The sequence below is a fragment of the Macrobrachium rosenbergii genome, chromosome 15, assembly GCF_040412425.1.
Source record: "Macrobrachium rosenbergii isolate ZJJX-2024 chromosome 15, ASM4041242v1, whole genome shotgun sequence".
Classification (NCBI taxonomy): Eukaryota; Metazoa; Arthropoda; class Malacostraca; order Decapoda; family Palaemonidae; genus Macrobrachium; species Macrobrachium rosenbergii.
Genome location: NC_089755.1, coordinates 36,862,621 through 36,882,620, shown reverse-complemented (window position 1 = coordinate 36,882,620; position 20,000 = coordinate 36,862,621). Strand labels below are relative to the sequence as shown.

At 35.0% G+C, this 20,000-nt stretch overlaps 1 protein-coding gene and 1 long non-coding RNA gene across 2 annotated transcripts in view; one reads left to right on the top strand and one right to left on the bottom strand.

The window, feature by feature from the left end:
• The first annotated feature begins 1,586 nt into the window (after positions 1-1,586).
• The window catches only part of LOC136846557 (uncharacterized), a 329,941-nt gene continuing 311,527 nt past the window's right edge, over positions 1,587-20,000 (top strand). The window contains exon 1 of the long non-coding RNA XR_010855444.1: positions 1,587-1,682. This is a non-coding gene — a long non-coding RNA (uncharacterized lncRNA). The remainder of the gene's footprint in view (positions 1,683-20,000) is intronic.
• On the bottom strand, positions 16,259-19,931 carry LOC136846554 (ras-related and estrogen-regulated growth inhibitor-like protein). Its single transcript, XM_067117414.1, has 3 exons — positions 19,338-19,931; positions 18,525-18,706; positions 16,259-17,883 (listed from the first exon to the last, which is right to left on the bottom strand). The coding sequence occupies exons 1-3, from the start codon at positions 19,471-19,473 to the stop codon at positions 17,446-17,448; spliced, it is 756 nt and encodes a 251-aa protein (XP_066973515.1). The 5' UTR covers positions 19,474-19,931; the 3' UTR covers positions 16,259-17,445.

Below are 20,000 nucleotides of genomic sequence, written 5' to 3'. Positions count from 1 at the left end.
ATCACTGATCGATATATTCCCAAAACTTGATAGCAGACTGTAAATGAGGCCTTACCAAAACCAAATACTTTTCCTCTTCGTCCAAAAATGAATATTCACTTTTCCTCTTTATACAAAAATTAATGTTCACCTTTCCTTTTTATACAAAAATTAATATTCATTGACGATAGATAGCCAAAACCAAATGCTTTTCCTCTTTATCCAAAAATTAATATTCACTGGCCCTCTTTGTAAAAAAATGAATATTCACTTTTCCTTTTTATCCAGAAATGAATATTCACTTTTCCTTTTTATCCAGAAATGAATATTCACTTTTCCCCTTTCTCCAAAAATTTAATATTCACTTTTCCTCTTTATCCAAAAATGAATATTCACTTTTCCTCTTTATCCAAAAATGAATATTCACTTTTCCTCTTTATCCAAAAATGAATATTAACATTTCCTTTTTATCCAAAAATGACTATTCACTTTTCCCCTTCTCCAAAAATTTAATATTCACTTTTCCTCTTTATCCAAAAATGAATATTCACTTTTCTTCTTTATCCAGAAATGAATATTCACTTTTCTTCTTTATTCAAAAATTAATATTCACTTATCCTCTTCGTACAAAATTAAAACAAAGCCAAATACCTCTCCTCTTTGTACAAAAATGAACATTCATTGACGAAAAGCGAGACACTGTCACGGGTCGGAAAAGCACACGTTTCCCAGAATCTCTCGTGAAGGATCAGAGTTGATCAGGGAGATTCTATATAAGACAGCGATTCTATATATAAGTCTTAAGCTGTCTCATCTTGGCATACTTCAGCCATGATGTTCGTTATTGACTTTAGTGAGGATGTTTACTTTTACTCATTTTTTAGATTTCCTCATGTTTCAGAACAGTGACATTTTTCTCCCGATTTATTCGGCTCATCTTAAGTCTTTTGTTATTATGGAGCGTTATCAGGAATTCAGGACGTAGAATTGTTGTTAAATGTAAATGATGTATACTGAGATCAGGCGTATTTTCCTCATTATTATTATTATGATGATGGTGATGGTGATTATTATTATTATTTTATTATTATTATTCGACTGATAATGCCATTTAATTTTATTCTAAAGTTTAAAATGGGGCAACTTCCTTGTATTATTATTATTATTATTATTATTATTATTATTATTATTATTATTATTATTATTATTATTATTATTATTATTATTATTATTATTATTATTATTATTCGACTGATAATGCCATTTTATTTTGTTTTAAAGTTTAAAAGAGGGCAACTTCCCTCGTATTATTATTATTATTATTATTATTATTATTATTATTATTATTATTATTATTATTATTATTATTATTATTATTATCGACTGTTGACGCCATTTTATTTTGTTTTAATGTTTAAAAGAGGCAACTTCCTCGTATTATTATTATTATTATTATTATTATTATTATTATTATTATTATTATTATTATTATTATTATTATTGCTGTCAATAATAGTAATAATAATGGTTAAAAAGCATGCTAATTTTACAGAAACATTATCTTCACTACTGTTACTGTAGAACTAATTATTATTATGGATTTCGACAGCACCTCTGGCTGCACTAGGAATTGGCACCGGTTTTATAAACACCTGCGTTGAGGCTGCGTCAAAACCATGCCGAAATAATGAAGCCTTCATACTGTAAGTATATTAATTTGTAGTATAATTTGTATATAAATATATATATATATATATATATATATATATATATATATATATATATATATATATATATATATATATATATATATATATATATTTATATATTTATATATATATATATATATATATATATATATATATATATATATATATATATATATATATAGCATATATATACACACATATATACATATATATGTGTGTATGTATGTTTGTATATACTAAAATTTATAATGTGTGTCTGGTGTATAAACGAACCTTTTTGATGGAGAGAGAGAAAGAGAATAATTAAGCAAAAGCAACACAGCAATCGTTTTCAAAACATACAGTTTCAATCAGTTTTTTAGCACCAAGAATCTTCGTCAATAAATCCATAATCTTATTATCTTTTAAGCCGACTTCTTCTTCTTCTTCTTTCTTCTTCTTCTTCTTCTTCTTCTTCTTCTTCTTCTTCTTCTTCTTCTTCCTTTTTTACGTCACGTGGTTTAACAGTCTCATTTGTTTCTTTGATAATGATTTACTGATAATTCTTTATCAAGACGGGCTTTTCACTGCTGGCACTGTTTAGAATGATGTTGCAAATGTATTGCACGTGTAAGTCTGCAATACGAGATGCAACAGTTTTGCGAACAGGGAAAGGAGATAGTGAAAGAAAGGCTTTTATCTGTTAAAGAAACAAATAAATTTATGGAGGAATAAATTTCATGAAGGAACAAAAGAGGTACAGAGAGATTCTCACGTCACAACTAAATTCTTTTGAAAACTTCTTATATTCAAGAAAAATAAAAAGTAGATCAGACAAGAAAATAAAAAAGTAGATCAGAAATTTACGAAGAAAAGGAATCGTATGGAATTGCGAAATAAGAATATTACAAGCAATTAGAAGAATCAAGAAGGTCTCTTGCCACAAGCAAATCGTCAGGAACTACAAAAAAAAAAGAAAGAAAAAAAAAGCACAAATGTGGAGCAAATAACTTCCCATTATCGCCTCTAGAAGAAACTAGAAGCTAACTGCACTTCGAGAAGTCACTGGGTTCGAGGCCTTGTGCACTAGTCAAATAAAGGTTAATTTATTTTGCTCTTACTTAAGATAGCAATCTCTCAAATATCTGTTTCGAATGATGGGTCTGAGGAATGCGAAGTGGAGTGGATGAGCGTTCTTTCTTTTCGTTGTGTTGTTTTCAGTGTTGTTTATCTGTTCTCGTTGTTTACTTGGTCTTAATGTTGTTGATTTGTTTCACAAGGTAGTCTTTCTGCTATTTTTTTGAGTACTGAACAAATTGAAATTGAATTGAAATAACAAAAGAAAATTAGAGGTAAAGTTCAACGAACATGTTTTAACTTACTGAACGAGGAATATGTACATATATATACATTTTATATATTATTATATATATATATATATATATATATATATATATATATATATATATATATATATATATATGTATATATATATATATATATATATATATATATATATGTATATATATATATATATATACATGTATATATATATATATATATATTAGAGAGTAAATATTACACCTTTATACATTTTATACATATTGCTTTAGGAGGAGAGATTAATAGTTTGAGCTGTTACCTGATAGTATTATGGACGGAACGTCATCTAATCCTTGTCATTACATAAACTAATTTTTGGATAGAAAGAAAAGCTAATAAAACAAAGAATTAGGAACATGCTATGTAAAGAAAGATCAACAGATATAACTAAAAAAGAGACGTTAAACTTATCTCGATTAGTATAATCTTATCAAATGTACTTGGCAAATTGGCTCAAAGAGAAATTGTCACCAGTATTTGAATCGGCGTCAGTGTTCAGGAATTAAGAATCAAGTAGACCTGAATGATAATGCAACATAGATATAACGTTATGCCTTCTCTGAATGATAATTAAACATAATAGAACGTCATGTGTTAACTAAAGAATAATTCAACATAGATAGAACTTTATTGGCTCTATAAATGATAATTCAACATAGATAGAACGTCATGTGTTCTCTTAATAGTATTTCAGCATAGATAGAACACCTTGTGTTCTCTGCATGATAACATAGATAGAAAGTCATGTGTTCTCTGAATGATAATGCGACATAGATAAAACGTCATGAGTTCTCTGACTGATAATGCACCATAGAAAGACAGTCACGTGTTCTCTGAACGACAGTGCAACATAGATAGACTGCCGTGCATTCTCTGAATGATAATACAACATATATATGTTATCATGTGTTCTCTGGATGACAATGCAACATAGGTAGACCGTCATGAGTTCTCTGAATGATAATTCAACATAGATAGAACGCCATGTGCTCACTGAATGATAATGCAACGTAGAGAGAATAGCATGGGAAAATACAACATAAGTAGAACGTCATGTGTTCGCGAAATGACAATGCAACATAGGATGGCTTGTGTTAAGTGACAAATAATGCCACATAGGAAGACCGTCATGTTTTCACGTAATGACAACACAAATCCCATGAAAACTGAATTTGAAGTCAAGGGAGTCACTGAACTTAAGCTAATGAGATCCCGTATTGTCGGTCATTATTATATATTAATTTGATCATGAAAGGGAAGTTATCAACCATTAAGAGAAATATACAAACGATGGTGCATAAATGAGGTAAATTTATTGAAAAAAATTTGGCATTTCTGATTTAATCTTCTTAAGAAATTATTTTCAAATTAAAAGGTCATGTACGATGAAGGTTAATGAGTTCAAAGCGAAGGGTATTATAATGTTTGGTATAGAGGTTCCTTATTTGCAGATTAAGTTTTATTGGTTGTTCTTTATTGCAGTGATTTGCTTGTTTGATTAATCGATTGTTATTTTCCCTTTTAATCTTGGGATTTTACACAGTTAAACATTTAAAAAGTCGCACTTTAAAATCCATTTATGTCGGCTGAATTTATATTTTAACTGGGTATTTCTGCTCATCATTCGTATCAGGTTTGTGTTTAGAAATACTTTCTTACTTTATTTTCCCCTTTTTAGCAATTCTCCATTTTTGTTGCTGATGAAAGTCATGACTTCCATACCAAAAAAAAAAAAAACCCTTACTTTCAAATTTACTTTTCTTTTAGTTCTACGAAATTAACCTCATATCCCCAGACTACAGCAAATGCATTTGCGAATTTGCTAAATATTCCGCTGTTCACAATGTGACTGCGAGTTGGCAACAGAACATTAATTCCTCTTGTTTCACAGATTTTTCTCGTCCGTAAAACTAGTATCAATTGTGCCTTCACTTCTTCGCGGTTGGCAACAGGATGCAGACTTAAAATCAAACACACACATACACACACACATATCTATATATGTGTGTGTGTGTGCGCGGTTGTGTGCGTATGTGTATGTGTTTAGTATTGTGCATTTATGTATATATTATATATATATATTTGTCAATGTTTCTTCTTCTTCTCTCTCTCTTCTTCTCTCTCTCTCTCTCTCTCTCTCTCTCCCACCCCCATCCCAGCTGCTATTCACAACAGCTGACTAACAATTAGGTACCTCGTTCATTTCTTGTGTGAACTGTCTGAATGGATTTTTAGGATACGCCCCCTTATCATCCATCCTCGTCCGATTCTAAATTCGAACGTTGGTCATTCAGTTTGTAAGTTAAATTGGTTATCAATTTGCTACGGGGCCAGAGAGAGAGACAGCGAGAGAGAGAGAGAGAGAGAGAGAGAGAGAGAGAGAGAGAGAGAGAGAGAGAGAGAGAGAGAGAGAGAATGTTTCAACATGTGTCTGGAATTTGTAACGTTTTCAGAACCCCCCAAATTAAATAAAAAAACGAATTCTTCGGCGCAACCGAGTTTTCTGTACAGCGTAGGCTTATAATGCTGTATGAAACTATCAGCCACGGGCCATGAAACTCTCAGCCGCGGCCCATAAAAACTTTCAGCCACGCCCCGGTGGTGGCCTGTATTGTTGGCACATTTAGCGGTGTCAGACGCATGATCACGGCTAACTTTAACCTTAAATAAAATAAAAACTACTGAGGCTAGAGGACTGCAGTTTGGTGTGTTTGATGGTAGGAGAGTGGATGATCAACGTACCAATTTGCAGCCCTCTAGTCTCGGTAGTTTTTAAGATCTGAGGGCGGGCAGAAAATGTGCTGACAGTCAGACAAATTGCTCTCAGTAGTTTTCTTTTACAGAAAACTAAAAACTGCACTTTGGCAATGACCAAGAAAAAATCTTGATTGGTTTTCTGAATGAATTAGTCTTTGAAGCCAAACAACTCTTTACCTGTAGTTTTTTCTTGCTTTTTTTTTCCTTGTAGTTGCCCCCGTAGGGGGGTTAGTACCGTCAGTGCACCTCATGCGGTGCAATGTAGGCATTACTTAAGGGTCTTTACAGCTTCCCTTCGGCCCGTAGTTGCAACTGCTTTCATTCCTTTTACTGTACCTCCTTTCATATTCTCTTTCTTCCATCTTACTGTCCACCCTTCCTAACAGTTGATTCATAGTGCAACTGCGAGGTTTTCCTCCAGTTACGCCTTTCAAACTTTTACTGTCAATTTCCGTTTCAGCGCTTAATAGCTTTAGTTACCCCAGTGCTTGGCATGTATGCCTAAAATCTATAAATCAACCAGTCCTTGTAGTTGCTTCATTCTTGGCGGAAACGTTTGCAACACGATTGTGATGATCCAAAGAAAACAGCAAGAAGATCAAATTCGCGCCAGAAGTGGAAGAAGGTGAATGAACGGTCCTTGAAGGGAAACTCGGGACATTAATTACCGAGTGTGTTGAGAATTTTACTGTACTGAAAAAAAACCCTGAAAGGTATTTGGCAAAAGGTCAACTCTGAATTTATGTATGCAATACCAGTGGATGTAGTTATGTACGTGTATGTGCAAGAAGCGGAATCTCTTCAGTTTTAAACATTAATGTGTGAATATTATACTTGTTTAGTACGAATATTGATTTGTACGAATATTGATTTGCCATATACTGATTTAGCACGAGTATTGATTTGCCATATTATGAAAACATTTAACAGAAGAATCGAAAAATGAAGGGGGGGGAGAGACTCATGATGTAAAGTTCTAGCAATGACCTGAACTTTAACCGCGGAAGATCGCTTGTCAGAAAGCAATATCAGATAACGCTAACAAATACAGGCATTAACCAGGCAGCTCATGGAACATGATAGGCCAAATGGTTGTGGCCAGTCAAAGCAACGTCTGTTAAGCGATTACATTTAGGTCTTTTCACAAACAAAGTAGCCCATCCGTAGTCTCTCTTCAATCTGGCCTACCCATACCAAACATTTCTCGAAGTATGCAAAATCTCTTCAATAATACCACCTTCCCATAGTCAATTTTAAATGTACCCTACCTATAACAATGTTTTGTGCCTCTGTAGCGTTCTTGTTCATAAAAGTTCTGTAACATTCTCTGTTCATACAAATCCATCTGCAACCATCTGATAGAATACCCTTTCTAGAATTTATCAGGATCCACCTTTGCTTTGCAGATCCTTCCGTGAGCTTCTCCTAATGGTTTTTTCTTCATAAATCACCTGAGACTCTCTTATCTCTAACTGATCATTCTACTTATAATTAATGAAACGAAATTTCCCTTCATTTCTTTTCCGTAGTCCTACCTATAATTCTACAACCACGTCCTTCACTAATACTTCCACAGCCCCCTTCTACAGCTATCTCAAGAAACTAATCTCTCCACAAGACCACCGGATCCTGCACTATACCTACCAGTCTTAATAGAAGTACTTGATATACCTAACACATCTACAACCCCCGACTGATCCTTATGTGTCCTTGCTAATCATTACGAAACCATCCTAAAAAAAAAAAACTTTCTACAGCTCCCCTTTTCCAGACACATTCTTCAAACACCTCAGAAAACTGAAACTAATTCATGATGTTCTACCCCTCTTATTAAACTTTAAACTTCCACAACAGCGCGTGATTCTCCCCTTCGCTTACTACAACCACCTCATATACCTGACCCTCTCACAACCCTCTCTTAATACTTCTTTGCTCCTGACCAACCCATCTCATACAACTAATCCCTCTGGAACAATAATAGAGTTCCTTCTCCATCCAGCCATTCTACAGTCACCTCGTAAAGCTGATACTCCTTTATTATTACCCCTTGCCATTCCCATTCCTTCCACAGCCATTTCATAAACTAATTCTTTCCTCTACCTCCCCTGCTCATCATTGTCCTTCCTCAGCCATCCCGTGTAGCAAACGCATCCACAGCTCATCCTGATCTTTAGATTACTACACGGAAACCTTAATGAAAACCATTATGCAGTGCGTAAGAAATCATTTGTTTGGTTTGAGTTCCTAAACAGATAAAAGGCACAAAATTATACAGGTGTTTTTTCTTTAGTTTCTCATACGAGTTACATTTCTACAGAACAGACTTGATCCTCAATGTAATTCTCCAAAGAGTTCCTCTAGAAGACTCCAAAAGATCCTTCAGTGTACAAATTAATTTTAAGTGTTGCGAAGAAAACCTCAGAAAAATTGACGTTTATCATTGCTAGCATCATCATGATATTCATCACAAAATAAATATTAAAATTCTTTCATAACTTATTTAAATTTCGGAATATGTATGAGAAATAAAATCTTAAAGAAAGCTAATGTAAATTTCGGAATATTTATGAGAAATAAAATCTTAAAGAAAGCTAAGGCAACAGTCTCTACGTGGGATCTCTAGAATTCCAAGTGAAGAACAAGGAAAAGAATAATAAAAAAGGGGGGAAAACACGAGAAAGAGAGTATTTAATTGCGAAAATGATTATTGGGGTAAGGGAATCAGGTCAGCCGGAACAATGGCAGGAATAATAAGTTAAGATGGCCTTAATACCATTGTTCTCTCCAGCCTATTATGCTCTTGATAAGGTCAGCCACGAATCTGCGCCAATTAAATACATTGTTCGCAACTTATTAATTTTCTATATTTTTTGTTTGTTTTGCGGATGTCGATGCCAATGGCACTTTTAAGTAATCCAGTGCCCATTTCTAGCCCGGACTCAAAAACAGCATGTAAGAGAAGTGGGGTGGAAAAAGAGTGGAATTTAATTATATCTGCTCTCTTGTCATGTGAAGGTTTCATTGTCCTGCTCTGACAACCTATCTTTAAGAAATCGGACGCACTATTGTTGACCCCTACTTTTCCAGGGCTGTGTTGTAAAACCCTCTGATAGGTTGACTGGCGATTTCCTTAACCGAATCGACGTCCGAATTTCAATCGATTTATTTAAAGTAATATGTTATCACGTCATTGGCTGCAGAGACCCGTATCAGTGTTTAGCTAGGCAAGTGAAATTTCAAAGATTCAGAACAACTCAGGAATATTTAAATAGAAATGGGGTCCATTTAACCTCTTCCCACCTGATTCCTACCTTTGCAGAGAGAGAGAGAGAGAGAGAGAGAGAGAGAGAGAGAGAGAGAGAGAGAGAGAGAGAGAGAGAGAGAGAGAGAGAGAGAGAGAGAGACTACCCTTGTCCTCCCACACGTATAATTCTAACATTCGTAAAATCTTTCCTTGTGTCTTGGTGTTCTTTCTGGAAATTCCTTTTAAATCTGAATTCAGATCATTAAGAAGTTAAAGGAAGAACAATACGATCACTACATTTATTTTATTTTTAATTCTTCATGGTCTTTTACTCGGATCTGGTCTGTTGAAGGATCATTTGGTCGCCCATTGAATTAGAGTTTTCACTGCAAAACGTTAAGGCAAACTATCGCCTTTTTATGTCTTGATAACAGGGTTATGACAGAACTAGAACCACTTATAGCTTTGTTGAATTATTATTATTATTATTATTATTATTATTATTATTATTATTATTATTATTATTGATTATTATTATTATTATTGGTATATTTCTTCTTAAGTTGGTGGGGAGGAAGAACACTTCCTGCGTTGTATTCATTGAGGTTCTTCCCCACCAACCTAAGAAGAAATATTATTATTATTATTATTATTATTATTATTATTATTATTATTATTATTATTATTATTATTATTATTATTATTATTTTCCTTTTATTTCTTTTGTCTGTTTGCTTTGCCTCCTAGTAACGTATAGTTTAAACCCAGTTTTAAACTGAAAAACTTTCAGAATTGAAACTGTTCGAAAATATTCTCATGTGTTTAGTAACGTTACAGCTGTATTGAAATAATGTCAAAATTATACCACATTAAGTTTTTATTATTTCAAGCAATTGTTAAAAAACACATTTATAATTTTAGTTTTTTTCTCAGTCAGTGAGTCACTACATTTGTAATGGTTATATTAATAGTGACATAATTGTTTAGCTGATTTTTTCTAAGTAGAATATGAAAGATAGGCTTATAACTAAATGACTGAATAACATGATTAGCTTTGTCTTACAAAGTTGTGTGCATTTTGGCGACAAGTCTGGACATAAGGCGTTTTTCTGTCAAGGTAGTGAAAGTCAGTTATCAGAGCACAAACTTGCGTTAATATTCTTATTATTCTGTTCTAATTTTGAAGACCTTATGTCATCCAGACTCTACCAAAGACGAGGATGTTAACCTCTGTTCTTCCCCGAATAGAAACCGAAAATACCTCTTCATCGAAACCCGTTTAAACCGGATTTTTCAGGAAGTGTTCGCCGCTTCATTGCTCGAATTTTTTTTTTTTTCAATAAGTCTTCAAGTGCCACTTGAAATCAGTCTTGATACGGCGAAGAATATTTGCTGGCGTCAATACTTGGCACTTTACGCTTAACACTTTTGCACATCCGGAAGTGTGCACGCAGAAAATCAACTTATTCTGGCCAAGACAATGAATGGGACTTCTTCCATACTGAGAATGAGTGTCAGCGGTATGCTCTCAAATAGTAGATTCTTAAGTATCTATTCCAGGACTTTGATTATTGTTGTTTGCATTATTTATCTCTCCTGGTTGAGCTTCCCCTCTTGCCCCCATCCCGTTATTCTGTGTGTAATATTTTGGGGTGGAAATTGGGGGTGTTTGTGGGTGGTAGCTAGTAACTGAATCTGCTCTAAGATACTTCCATGGTGTATTCTATGTAAATTTCAACTTTCCTTCTGGCTAGAGTTAATGATTCCCTTTTTTTTTTTTTTTTTAAATAAAAGGAAGGTTAGGGGTTCAGAATTGGTCTATTACAACTATTTATACTGGGCGAATGTTTAGAATCGTTTTCAATAAAAAAAAAAAAGTAAAAAGTGCGCCGAAGTTTCTTCGGCGCAATCGATTTTTCTGTACAGCCGCTACAGCGCATAATCAACGCCACCGTAAATGGATCTATCTTTCGATGGTGTTAGTATAATGTTGTATGAACCGCCGGCCCATGAAACTTTAACCACGTCCCGGTGGTGGCCTGTCCTATATCTTTGCCAGACGCACGACTATTGTTAACTTTAGCCTTACATAAAATAAAACTACTGAGGCTATGAGGCTAGAGGGCTGCAATTAGGTATGTTTGATGATTGGAGGGTGGATGATCAACATACCAATTTGCAGCCCTCTAGCCTCAGCAGTTTTTAAGATCTGAGGGCGGACAGAAAAAAGTGCGAATAAAAAACTAAAAAGGAAAAGACAGCTTGCAAGCATGATTTGCTTACCAAATATGTGGCCGCCACGGAGACCATAAACAGATCGGTAATATCTGGCGCCAAGTGCCACGTGAGTCAGTCGGTTTGATCGACTGCGAACTGGAATGAGAGAGAGAGAGAGAGAGAGAGAGAGAGAGAGAGAGAGAGAGAGAGAGAGAGAGAGAGAGAGAGAAAGAGAGAGAAAAATGAATTGTTACTAGCTGGTGCCAAGTGCCACTTATGTCAGCTGGTTTAATCAGATATGAACTTAAGATTCAAAAGTGAGAGAGAGAGAGAGAGAGAGAGAGAGAGAGAGAGAGAGAGAGAGAGAGAGAGAGAGAATGATCATTTTCTTAAGGAATTACTTTTTATAAAGAACTTTGACGTAAGGATATTTTTCACTACATGTAATCAACAGATAGATAGATAGATAGATAAATAGATAGATAGATAGATAGATAGATAGTTAGATAGATAGATAGATAGATAGATATCTGACAATAATAAAAAAATTACCTAATAACATATTATTTGCAAGATATGTCACAACAGATGGATGGCATCAATCAAATTAATTACGTAATGAATAAAGCATGAATAACGTATTATGTCACAGCACAAAAGGATTAAGGCAGAGAGAGAGAGAGAGAGAGAGAGAGAGAGAGAGAGAGAGAGAGAGAGACATGAGCTTTAAAGACTTCTGCTCGATTGTACGTCACAAAATGGTAGCGTAGTCTTTTCCAATATCCATTTTGTGTATGATTGATACAAACGCTCATGACCTTATTCATTTATTATTTATGTATACGTATTTATTTCTTCCTTCTGCCTGTATTTTATCTTTCTGTTTTAGTTTTACTTTATTCTATCAATGTAGATGCGTAATTCTTTGTTCTCTTTGTTTATCACTTATCTATTTAGTTGTCTTTGTCATTTCTGTTTATCATTAATTTGTTTATCAAATTTCACTCCATCTTCCTTATAACTGTGTGCTAATAATTTTAACCATTACTGTTATGATTGCCCAAATAAATTTTTTTTCTTAATTTTACGTTTTATCATGTCTTTTTTATCAGTTCATTAGTATGTTTATGAAATAACTGGACAATATAATTTTCTAGTGTGTTCCTTTTTATGAAATTTTATTACGACTTCTAACAATCCATTTGTGTATTTGCATCCTTTCGTTGGCTGTTTATCAATGAATAAATAATGAACTTATGACGTTTCACTTGATGAATTTATCATCACTTCATTGCTTTGTACATATTCGGTAAATTTCACAAATTTATTCATTTAATATTTTCCATTGCCCTGAATTGTTATTTTCCCTGGCCAGAATTGTTATTTTCTGTTGCCTGGAATTGCTATTTTCCTTTACCCTGAATTGTTATTTTCTGTTGCCCAGAATTGTTATTTTCTGTTGCCCTGAATTGTTCTTTTCCTTTACCCTGAACTCTTATTTCACAAATTTATTCATTTAATGTTTTCCATTGCCCTGAATTGTTATTTTCCGTGGCCAGAATTGTTAATATCTATTGCCTGGAATTGTTATTTTCCTTTACCCTGAATTGTTATTTTCTATTGCCCAGAATTGTTATTTTCTGTTGCCCTGAATTGTTATTTTCCTTTACCCTGAACTGTTATTTTCCATTGCCCAGAATTGTTATTTTCTATTGGTCAAATTGTTGTTTTCCTTTACCCTGAATTGTTATTTTCCATTGCCCAGAATTGTTATTTTCTATTGGCTAAATTGTTGTTTTCCTTTACCCTGAATTGTTATTTTCCATTGCCCAGAATTGTTATTTTCTATTGGCCAGAATTGTTGTTGTCCTTTACCTGAATTGTTATTTCCCATAGCCCAGAATTGTTGTTTTCTATCGCCCGGAATTGTTATTTTCCATTACCCTGAATTATTAGTTTATATTACCATTGAATTTTTATTTTCCATTGCCCAGAATTGTTAATACCCTTTCCTCTGACCTGTTATTTTCAAATGCCCTTTACTTGTTACTTTCTACTACTATTTAATTATTATTTCCCAACTCCCACAATTGTTATTTTCCATTGCCCATAATTTTTTACACTTAACCCTTATTTATTCATCTGTTTTTCATACGTACTCGAGCAGTTACTTCGTTATTTTTCTTCATCGTGTCATTAATTAATTATTCCTCCGATCGTTTATGCATTGGCGTTTGTCCTCAGTAAGGATCCACATGATTTATTGGAGATGTTAGCACATACAGCAGGAAAATACTGGGTTATGTATCACACATCATGAGTACTACGCTAAAGCGAGAGAGAGAGAGAGAGAGAGAGAGAGAGAAAAGACTGAGAGTTAGAGAGTAAAAGATCAGTTAATAATAATAATAATTTTATTATTTCTATCACATTATTATTTTTATCATTATTATTATTGTTATGAAGCAAAGCAAAAGATTATTACACAAGCGAAGCAATCTTCAAAGAAATACCAATATATAAAACAAAATAAATTAAAAGACCAATATGAGAATAACAAATAAACAACAGCAAAAAATTATTAATAAAACAGAATTAAAAGAAATGTCTAAGCAAATGAATTCAAGCATTTTCGATAACTTCCTTATAACCTCGGAAGCTTATTGAAGCATTAGAAGCCTGCACCAGAAAACCTAAACAGATTCGTAAAAGTTAAGTATATCTTACTTTTACCAGACCACTGAGCAGATTAACAGCTCTCCTAGGGCTGGCCCGAATGATTAGATTTATTTTACGTGGCTAAGAACCAATTGGTTACCTAGCAACGGGACCTACAGCTCACTGTGGAATCCGAACCACATTATATCGAGAAATGAATTTCTATCTCTAGAAATAAATTCCTCTAATTCTTCATTGGCCGGTGGGAGAATCGAACGCGGGACCAACAGAGTGCTAGCTGAGAACGATACCCAACCGTCCAATGAGGAACTAACAGATTCATAAATGAGCACAGCAAATTATCAGGTATTTGCAGCTGCTTCTAAGCCCTCTCAGAGCGGAAACGAAATAGGAACTTGAAGAAGGTTCCTGGTTCCTTGAGAAACTGCTGGTATAAAAGAGCCCGGTATTCCACAAATTATATATATATATATATATATATATATATATATATATATATATATATATATATATATATATATATATATATATATATATATATATATATATATATATATATATATATATATATGTATATATATATATATATATATATATATATATATATATATATATATATATATATAATGTGTTTGTGTTTATGAGTACACATACAGACAGGTGTTCAACGCGCTGTGAATGAGTCTCCTGTGATAGTGAATGAAGTGAGTTAGGCCGAGGAAATTTTCTCCACAGGGAGTTCGTCCATGATTCGCCAGTTAAACGGTGAATATGGTAGTGATTGGTGTATTGCTCATTACTTAAGTCAATCCCTGTTTGGAGAAAAGGCTGAACGTTATACATACATATATATATATGTATATATATATATATATATATATATATATATATATATATATATATATATATATATATATATATATATATATATATATATGTATGTGTGTATACAAAATATATATATGCATTTATATGTTTGTATGCCAGTGTGTGTATGTGCGTGCTAACGTATAGATCACTCATTTTGTGAGTTATTAATCGCTGCGACTTAAACCCTTAGAACTTATGAATACAGCAAAGAAACGCCCCAGAAGAAGCACCTGAGCCAATATGAAACTCCCTGTTCTCGTCGAACTTCAATATTAGAAACGTCAGCAAGTGTATTACTGCGATTCCTACGTGAATAGATAATGAAGTATGACATATAAAGCCTCGGAGGAACAGTCAGGTCGATCTGCCAAGAGCCATTTCACGCTGACGTTCGTACTCGGTCTAAATAAGTGTTCTTATTCTTTAGTTGCTTTTGGGAATGTCGTGGCTGTTTTCAATTTTCTTCGGACAGTCTTTATCGGGGATGATTTTGGGGTCTTGCAGATAAGACGTTCACTGTTTAATGCGTTTTTCATATTTTAGATGATTTTATTTTTTTAGATTGTGCTACAGTTATCATTACTGGGACAATCACGGGTGCTGTTTTGTAAATTTAATGTATATGTTGTTTAAGAAATCATCATGATTTCGTTTTCAGACTTGAAGATTTTTTTTGAATGTTTATTTATAAGTACTTGACTCTGTATCCTCAGCAAGGGGCTCATTTACGAGAAGACAAAATCATTTTAAAGTTGTCCATACCCCTATCTACTTTTTCCAAACAGATAAGAGAGGTCTGCGTCCAATTACTAAAACCTCTCTTGTAAGCAAGAGAGGTCTGTCTAAGAGAGTGTGGTTTGTAATTAAGGACAAGAGCGACTTGGCTGTCTGCAAGTGCCAGTGGGGCTTGGCACTGTCGAATAGATTCTCTGTCGATGACTTTGTTTATCTGGATATTCGTTTTGGCACTCTCTCTTCCTAGGTTAACATTGTTCACATTAATCCAAGTCATTTTGGTTGTTTGTTTTCCTTATCTGATTTTGATATGTTCATCGTTCAGTGATGTAGTTAACCATTTGTTTATTGCCTTGTTTGTTTTCCTTGATCTTTTGAGCACCACTTCTGATTTTTGTTGGTTATTTTATTTTTTTTATTTTTTGTTCAGTCGACTTTTTTTATCTTTATTAGAATTTTTATATGAGGTCTTTTGGAAATATTTTTTAGGCATTTTTATCAGCCTGTACAGGATTTTATACCTCTCTATATTTGCATAGATAATATATTTATCTGTATCTACCTATCTATCTATCTATCTATATATATATATATATATATATATATATATATATATATATATATATATATATATATATATATACATGATCAAAATGCATTGAAGAAAATTGTCAGAAAATACAAAGGTTGCATAAAACACAAGGGGATAACTGTATTCTTTTTATTAAAAGATATAGAAACTTCTGTAATATACTGTACAAAAAAAGAATTTTATTCATATCACAGTTATGAGTGTATAGCTTATGAAATAAATGACAACATTGAATCTTTGGCTTAGGTTATAGATGAGTGATGGGAAGAGAAGAATGGGAAGGACAGATGAATGTGAGAGAGAGGGATGAAGAATAAGTGGAAGATAAAACTCTTCCCTTCGTTGATGATGATATTTCCCGAAGGAAGGCGAAATAAGAAGGTTAAAATTCTTCCCTCTTCTTCGTGATGATATCTCTGACGGGAAGAGAAGAACACGGCTCTCCATAATTGTCGGTGGTGATCATCCCCTTTATTACTTGATGTTACTGTATAGGAAGATTCAGTTCTTCCCTCACCTGTTGAGGGAAGAAAGAGGTCTTCGCTTTTCCTGGTGGGGAAGCTTGATATGGAACCATCGACTCTTCCCACAGTATGAAATGAAGCATCCCGCTCTGGAACTTTCCAGCGGGGAAGATGATGATGATTGATGATGATGTTGAATGATGATGATGATGATGAATGATAATGATGATGATGAAGATCTTCCCACCTGGGAAGACCGATGATATCGCAGGTGAGTGGCGGAATGTACGAAGTATCGACTAATGATATGATGAGCAAATATGACAGCAGATATAATCGACGGATTGACAAGAGAGGAAAAACAGTGACGAATGATAATACACTGAGGACTCTTTAGGGGGGGCGGCGGGAGAATCATCATTTAATTTCCTCATGGGATATTCAGAATGAGCAGCGCTATATAGGCCTATGACGCGTTCTCGATGAGCAGCTATGTATATATATGTAGGCCTAGGCAACAACCGTTTCTTGAAGTCCGACACATAATCTCTTCTTGGGCTTCTCTTGTTCTTCTCCTCGTCCTCTTCCTTTCCTCTCATGATTCTCGGCTTTTCCTTCTCGACCTTTTTTCTTTTTTCCTCCGAAGTGTTTCAACAAATCGCGTTAAATTAGTTATAAGTTATATAAATATCAAAGCCTTTCTATTCACAGCTTCTGAGTAAAATGACTTAGAATTATGTACATGAGATGACTCTGGAAGGCATTTTGAGTGCTTTCGTCTTTCGTGTATTATTTTGAAGGACTTGTAGTAGTATCTTCGTGGTTATCCGTCGCCCCTTAAACGGCCGTATGAGGCGAGCAAGGCAAAGAATGCGCCGGCCTAAGGCAGGGTCGGCAGAGCTGCCTCATGGGCCCTTGGAGCTTGCTCTTCTCCTCCTTGTCCAAAATGATGAGGTGGGTGGTGGGGATGGGCGGTGGAGAATTCCGCCCGATCAGGGACCCCAGCATCTTGGTGACGGAGATCTTTCTGAGTTTGGGGGAGCCGCCGTTCTGAGTGTTGTTGGCGTTCCTCTGCGCCTTCACCTCCTTCAGGAAGCCGTCGAGGACTTCCGACACGGGCGTGCCGCTCTCCGCCGTGGAGACCTCGGAGAAGCGGGCGGCGTGGGTGAGGGCGAGCGATCTGGCCTCCACCTCCTCCACTTCGCGTAAGTGGCTGAGGTCGCTTTTGTTACCCAGCATCAGGACGCACGCTGAGGGTTTTCTGGCCGTCAATTCCTGAGGAAGAAGGAAAAGAAGAAGAAGTGGTTAGTTATCGAAGCATTTGGCTTTGAAGAACACATAAACAGAGTTTAGTTCCCCCCTACGAAAGCCCCATGAATTATTAATGAGCTTAGCTATCTGCAGAGTGCCTATGTCATTTCAAGTCATGAATTATTAATGAATTTCGACTTTAATAAAATTAGTGAGAAAGGACATTTATCTGCTATACTATAAACCAATGAAGTTTATTGATAATAAAACTGGAATAACGCTTCTGACCACTAGTGTATTTTTTGTTTGCGAAATTGCAGTTATATTGAAAAAAATGCAATAAACACACACACACACACACACACACACACACATATATATATATATATAATATATATATATATATATATATATATATATATATATATATATATATATATATATATATCCACATGGATACTACGTTATTAGGGCACTCATAAATTATATAAAAATATAAAAAAAACAAAAGTACTAAAACGCAAATAACAGAATTTATAAAAATCAAGGTATCGAATTTGTAAAAATTTTCTTTACGTCTCTCTCTCTCTCTCTCTCTCTCTCTCTCTCTCTCTCTCTCTCTCTCTCTCTCTCTCTCTCTCAAGAAGATCGACCAGATAGCTTACCTCTAAAGCATTCGCGGCCCATTTGTAAGATTTCTTGTCCGAAACTGAGTATACAACAACGAAGGCCTCTGCCCAGTGAAGGTGGGCATCGGAAGACTCGTCATTAGCCTTTGCAGATGTGTCCATTATCTCGACCGGTTGGCTGGAGCCGTCCACTTGGAGGACGCATTTGTACAGCAAGTCTGGAAAGATTAGGAGAAAGTGATGGTTAGTGACATGTTCATTAGGTTCTGCTATTTTTATTTTCTAAGATTTAAAATTTTTTTGTTCTTAATTTTTTTTTTTTACTTGAAGGAAATATCTTATTCTGTTTGATTAGCTTTAAATCTTTATTGGTTTGTTTTGTATAAGTTTGATGCTTTGGAGTTTCAGTGGAATTCGTTTTTTTTTATAAGTGATCATTTTCTGAATTTGTTTGAAATGAAGAGGAAAAATAAGTGAAGAGAAGATGGTTTCGAGGCGAAAACATTTGGTATTTTACTTTGTTTGTTTGTTTACTTGTTTATTTTCTTGTGTTGTCATTCTAAAAGTATGGTATACGCTTTAGACTTTGAATAGCATTGACTAATTATTTGATCAGGAAAGTTAAATAGTAAAATGGAAGCATATTTATGTGCAGAGGACTGTAAAATAAGAAATAATCAATTGAACTGGTTTTTTTTTTTTTGCAATTACTTGATTTCAGCGAAAATACTTAGCATTTTTTTTTTAAATACAAGTTACGCTGCATAAAGAACTTTGTCTTGTCTACATAAGTATATATATCTTCTTTTCGCCTCGAACCACGAAGAGCACATGGTGGCCTCCCCTCACCTGTGTCTGATCTGTATTCCCCGATGAATCTTTTGGTGAGGTAACGGACGGTAAGTGCCGACTTTCCCACCTCCCCGGCACCGACGACGGCCACTCGGAGAGGGCCGTTTTGACAAGGGTTCCTGTCGTCTTTCATTCTCACTGAGAGGCAACTTTCCTTCGTCACCAATTCACTGCTAGACACTGTGGTTTTCCTGTTCACAGAGCGCTTGATGTAATCCTTCAGGTCCTCTAAAATCCAGAGGGGAATGCAGCTGAAAGGGTGATTCCCGTTTGGCGCAATCTTGAAGGATTTCTACGGAATGGTGGTCGCGCTAATGGTCGGAACCTGACGAGGAGGTTCCTGGGCGCTGGCGGCGTAGGTTAATATCCAAACACACACACACACGTGAGAGCGTCACGAAAGGATGGCGTGAGTATCCGAGTGACAGAGGAAGAAGAAGAACTTGGATTCTCTTCCGGGGGAGCACTGCGAGAGTATCTCGAATCACCAGAGTGAGGGCGTGAACTGGTCGGAGAGCCGTGCTCCGGGTTGTATTTATACCCGCTGCTTGCCGCCTCCCGCACGCTCGTCGTCATGGCAACCGCTCATGTGCTTCAGGGGGGCGGCTTTCCATCAGCCTTGTGTGTGTTTGTGTGTGCGTCTCTTGTCATAGATAGAGA

What these genes read in the sequence shown, in the direction of transcription:
- LOC136846554 (XM_067117414.1), bottom strand. Translation starts at nt 19,473, where the DNA reads ATGAAAGACGACAGGAACCCTTGTCAAAACGGCCCTCTCCGAGTGGCC. An exon ending in GGAATACAGATCAGACACAG is followed by an intron (nt 18,707 to 19,337) that starts GTGAGGGGAGGC and finishes TAATCTTTCCAG; the next exon opens with ACTTGCTGTACAAATGCGTC. An exon ending in GGGCCGCGAATGCTTTAGAG is followed by an intron (nt 17,884 to 18,524) that starts GTAAGCTATCTG and finishes CTTCTTCCTCAG; the next exon opens with GAATTGACGGCCAGAAAACC.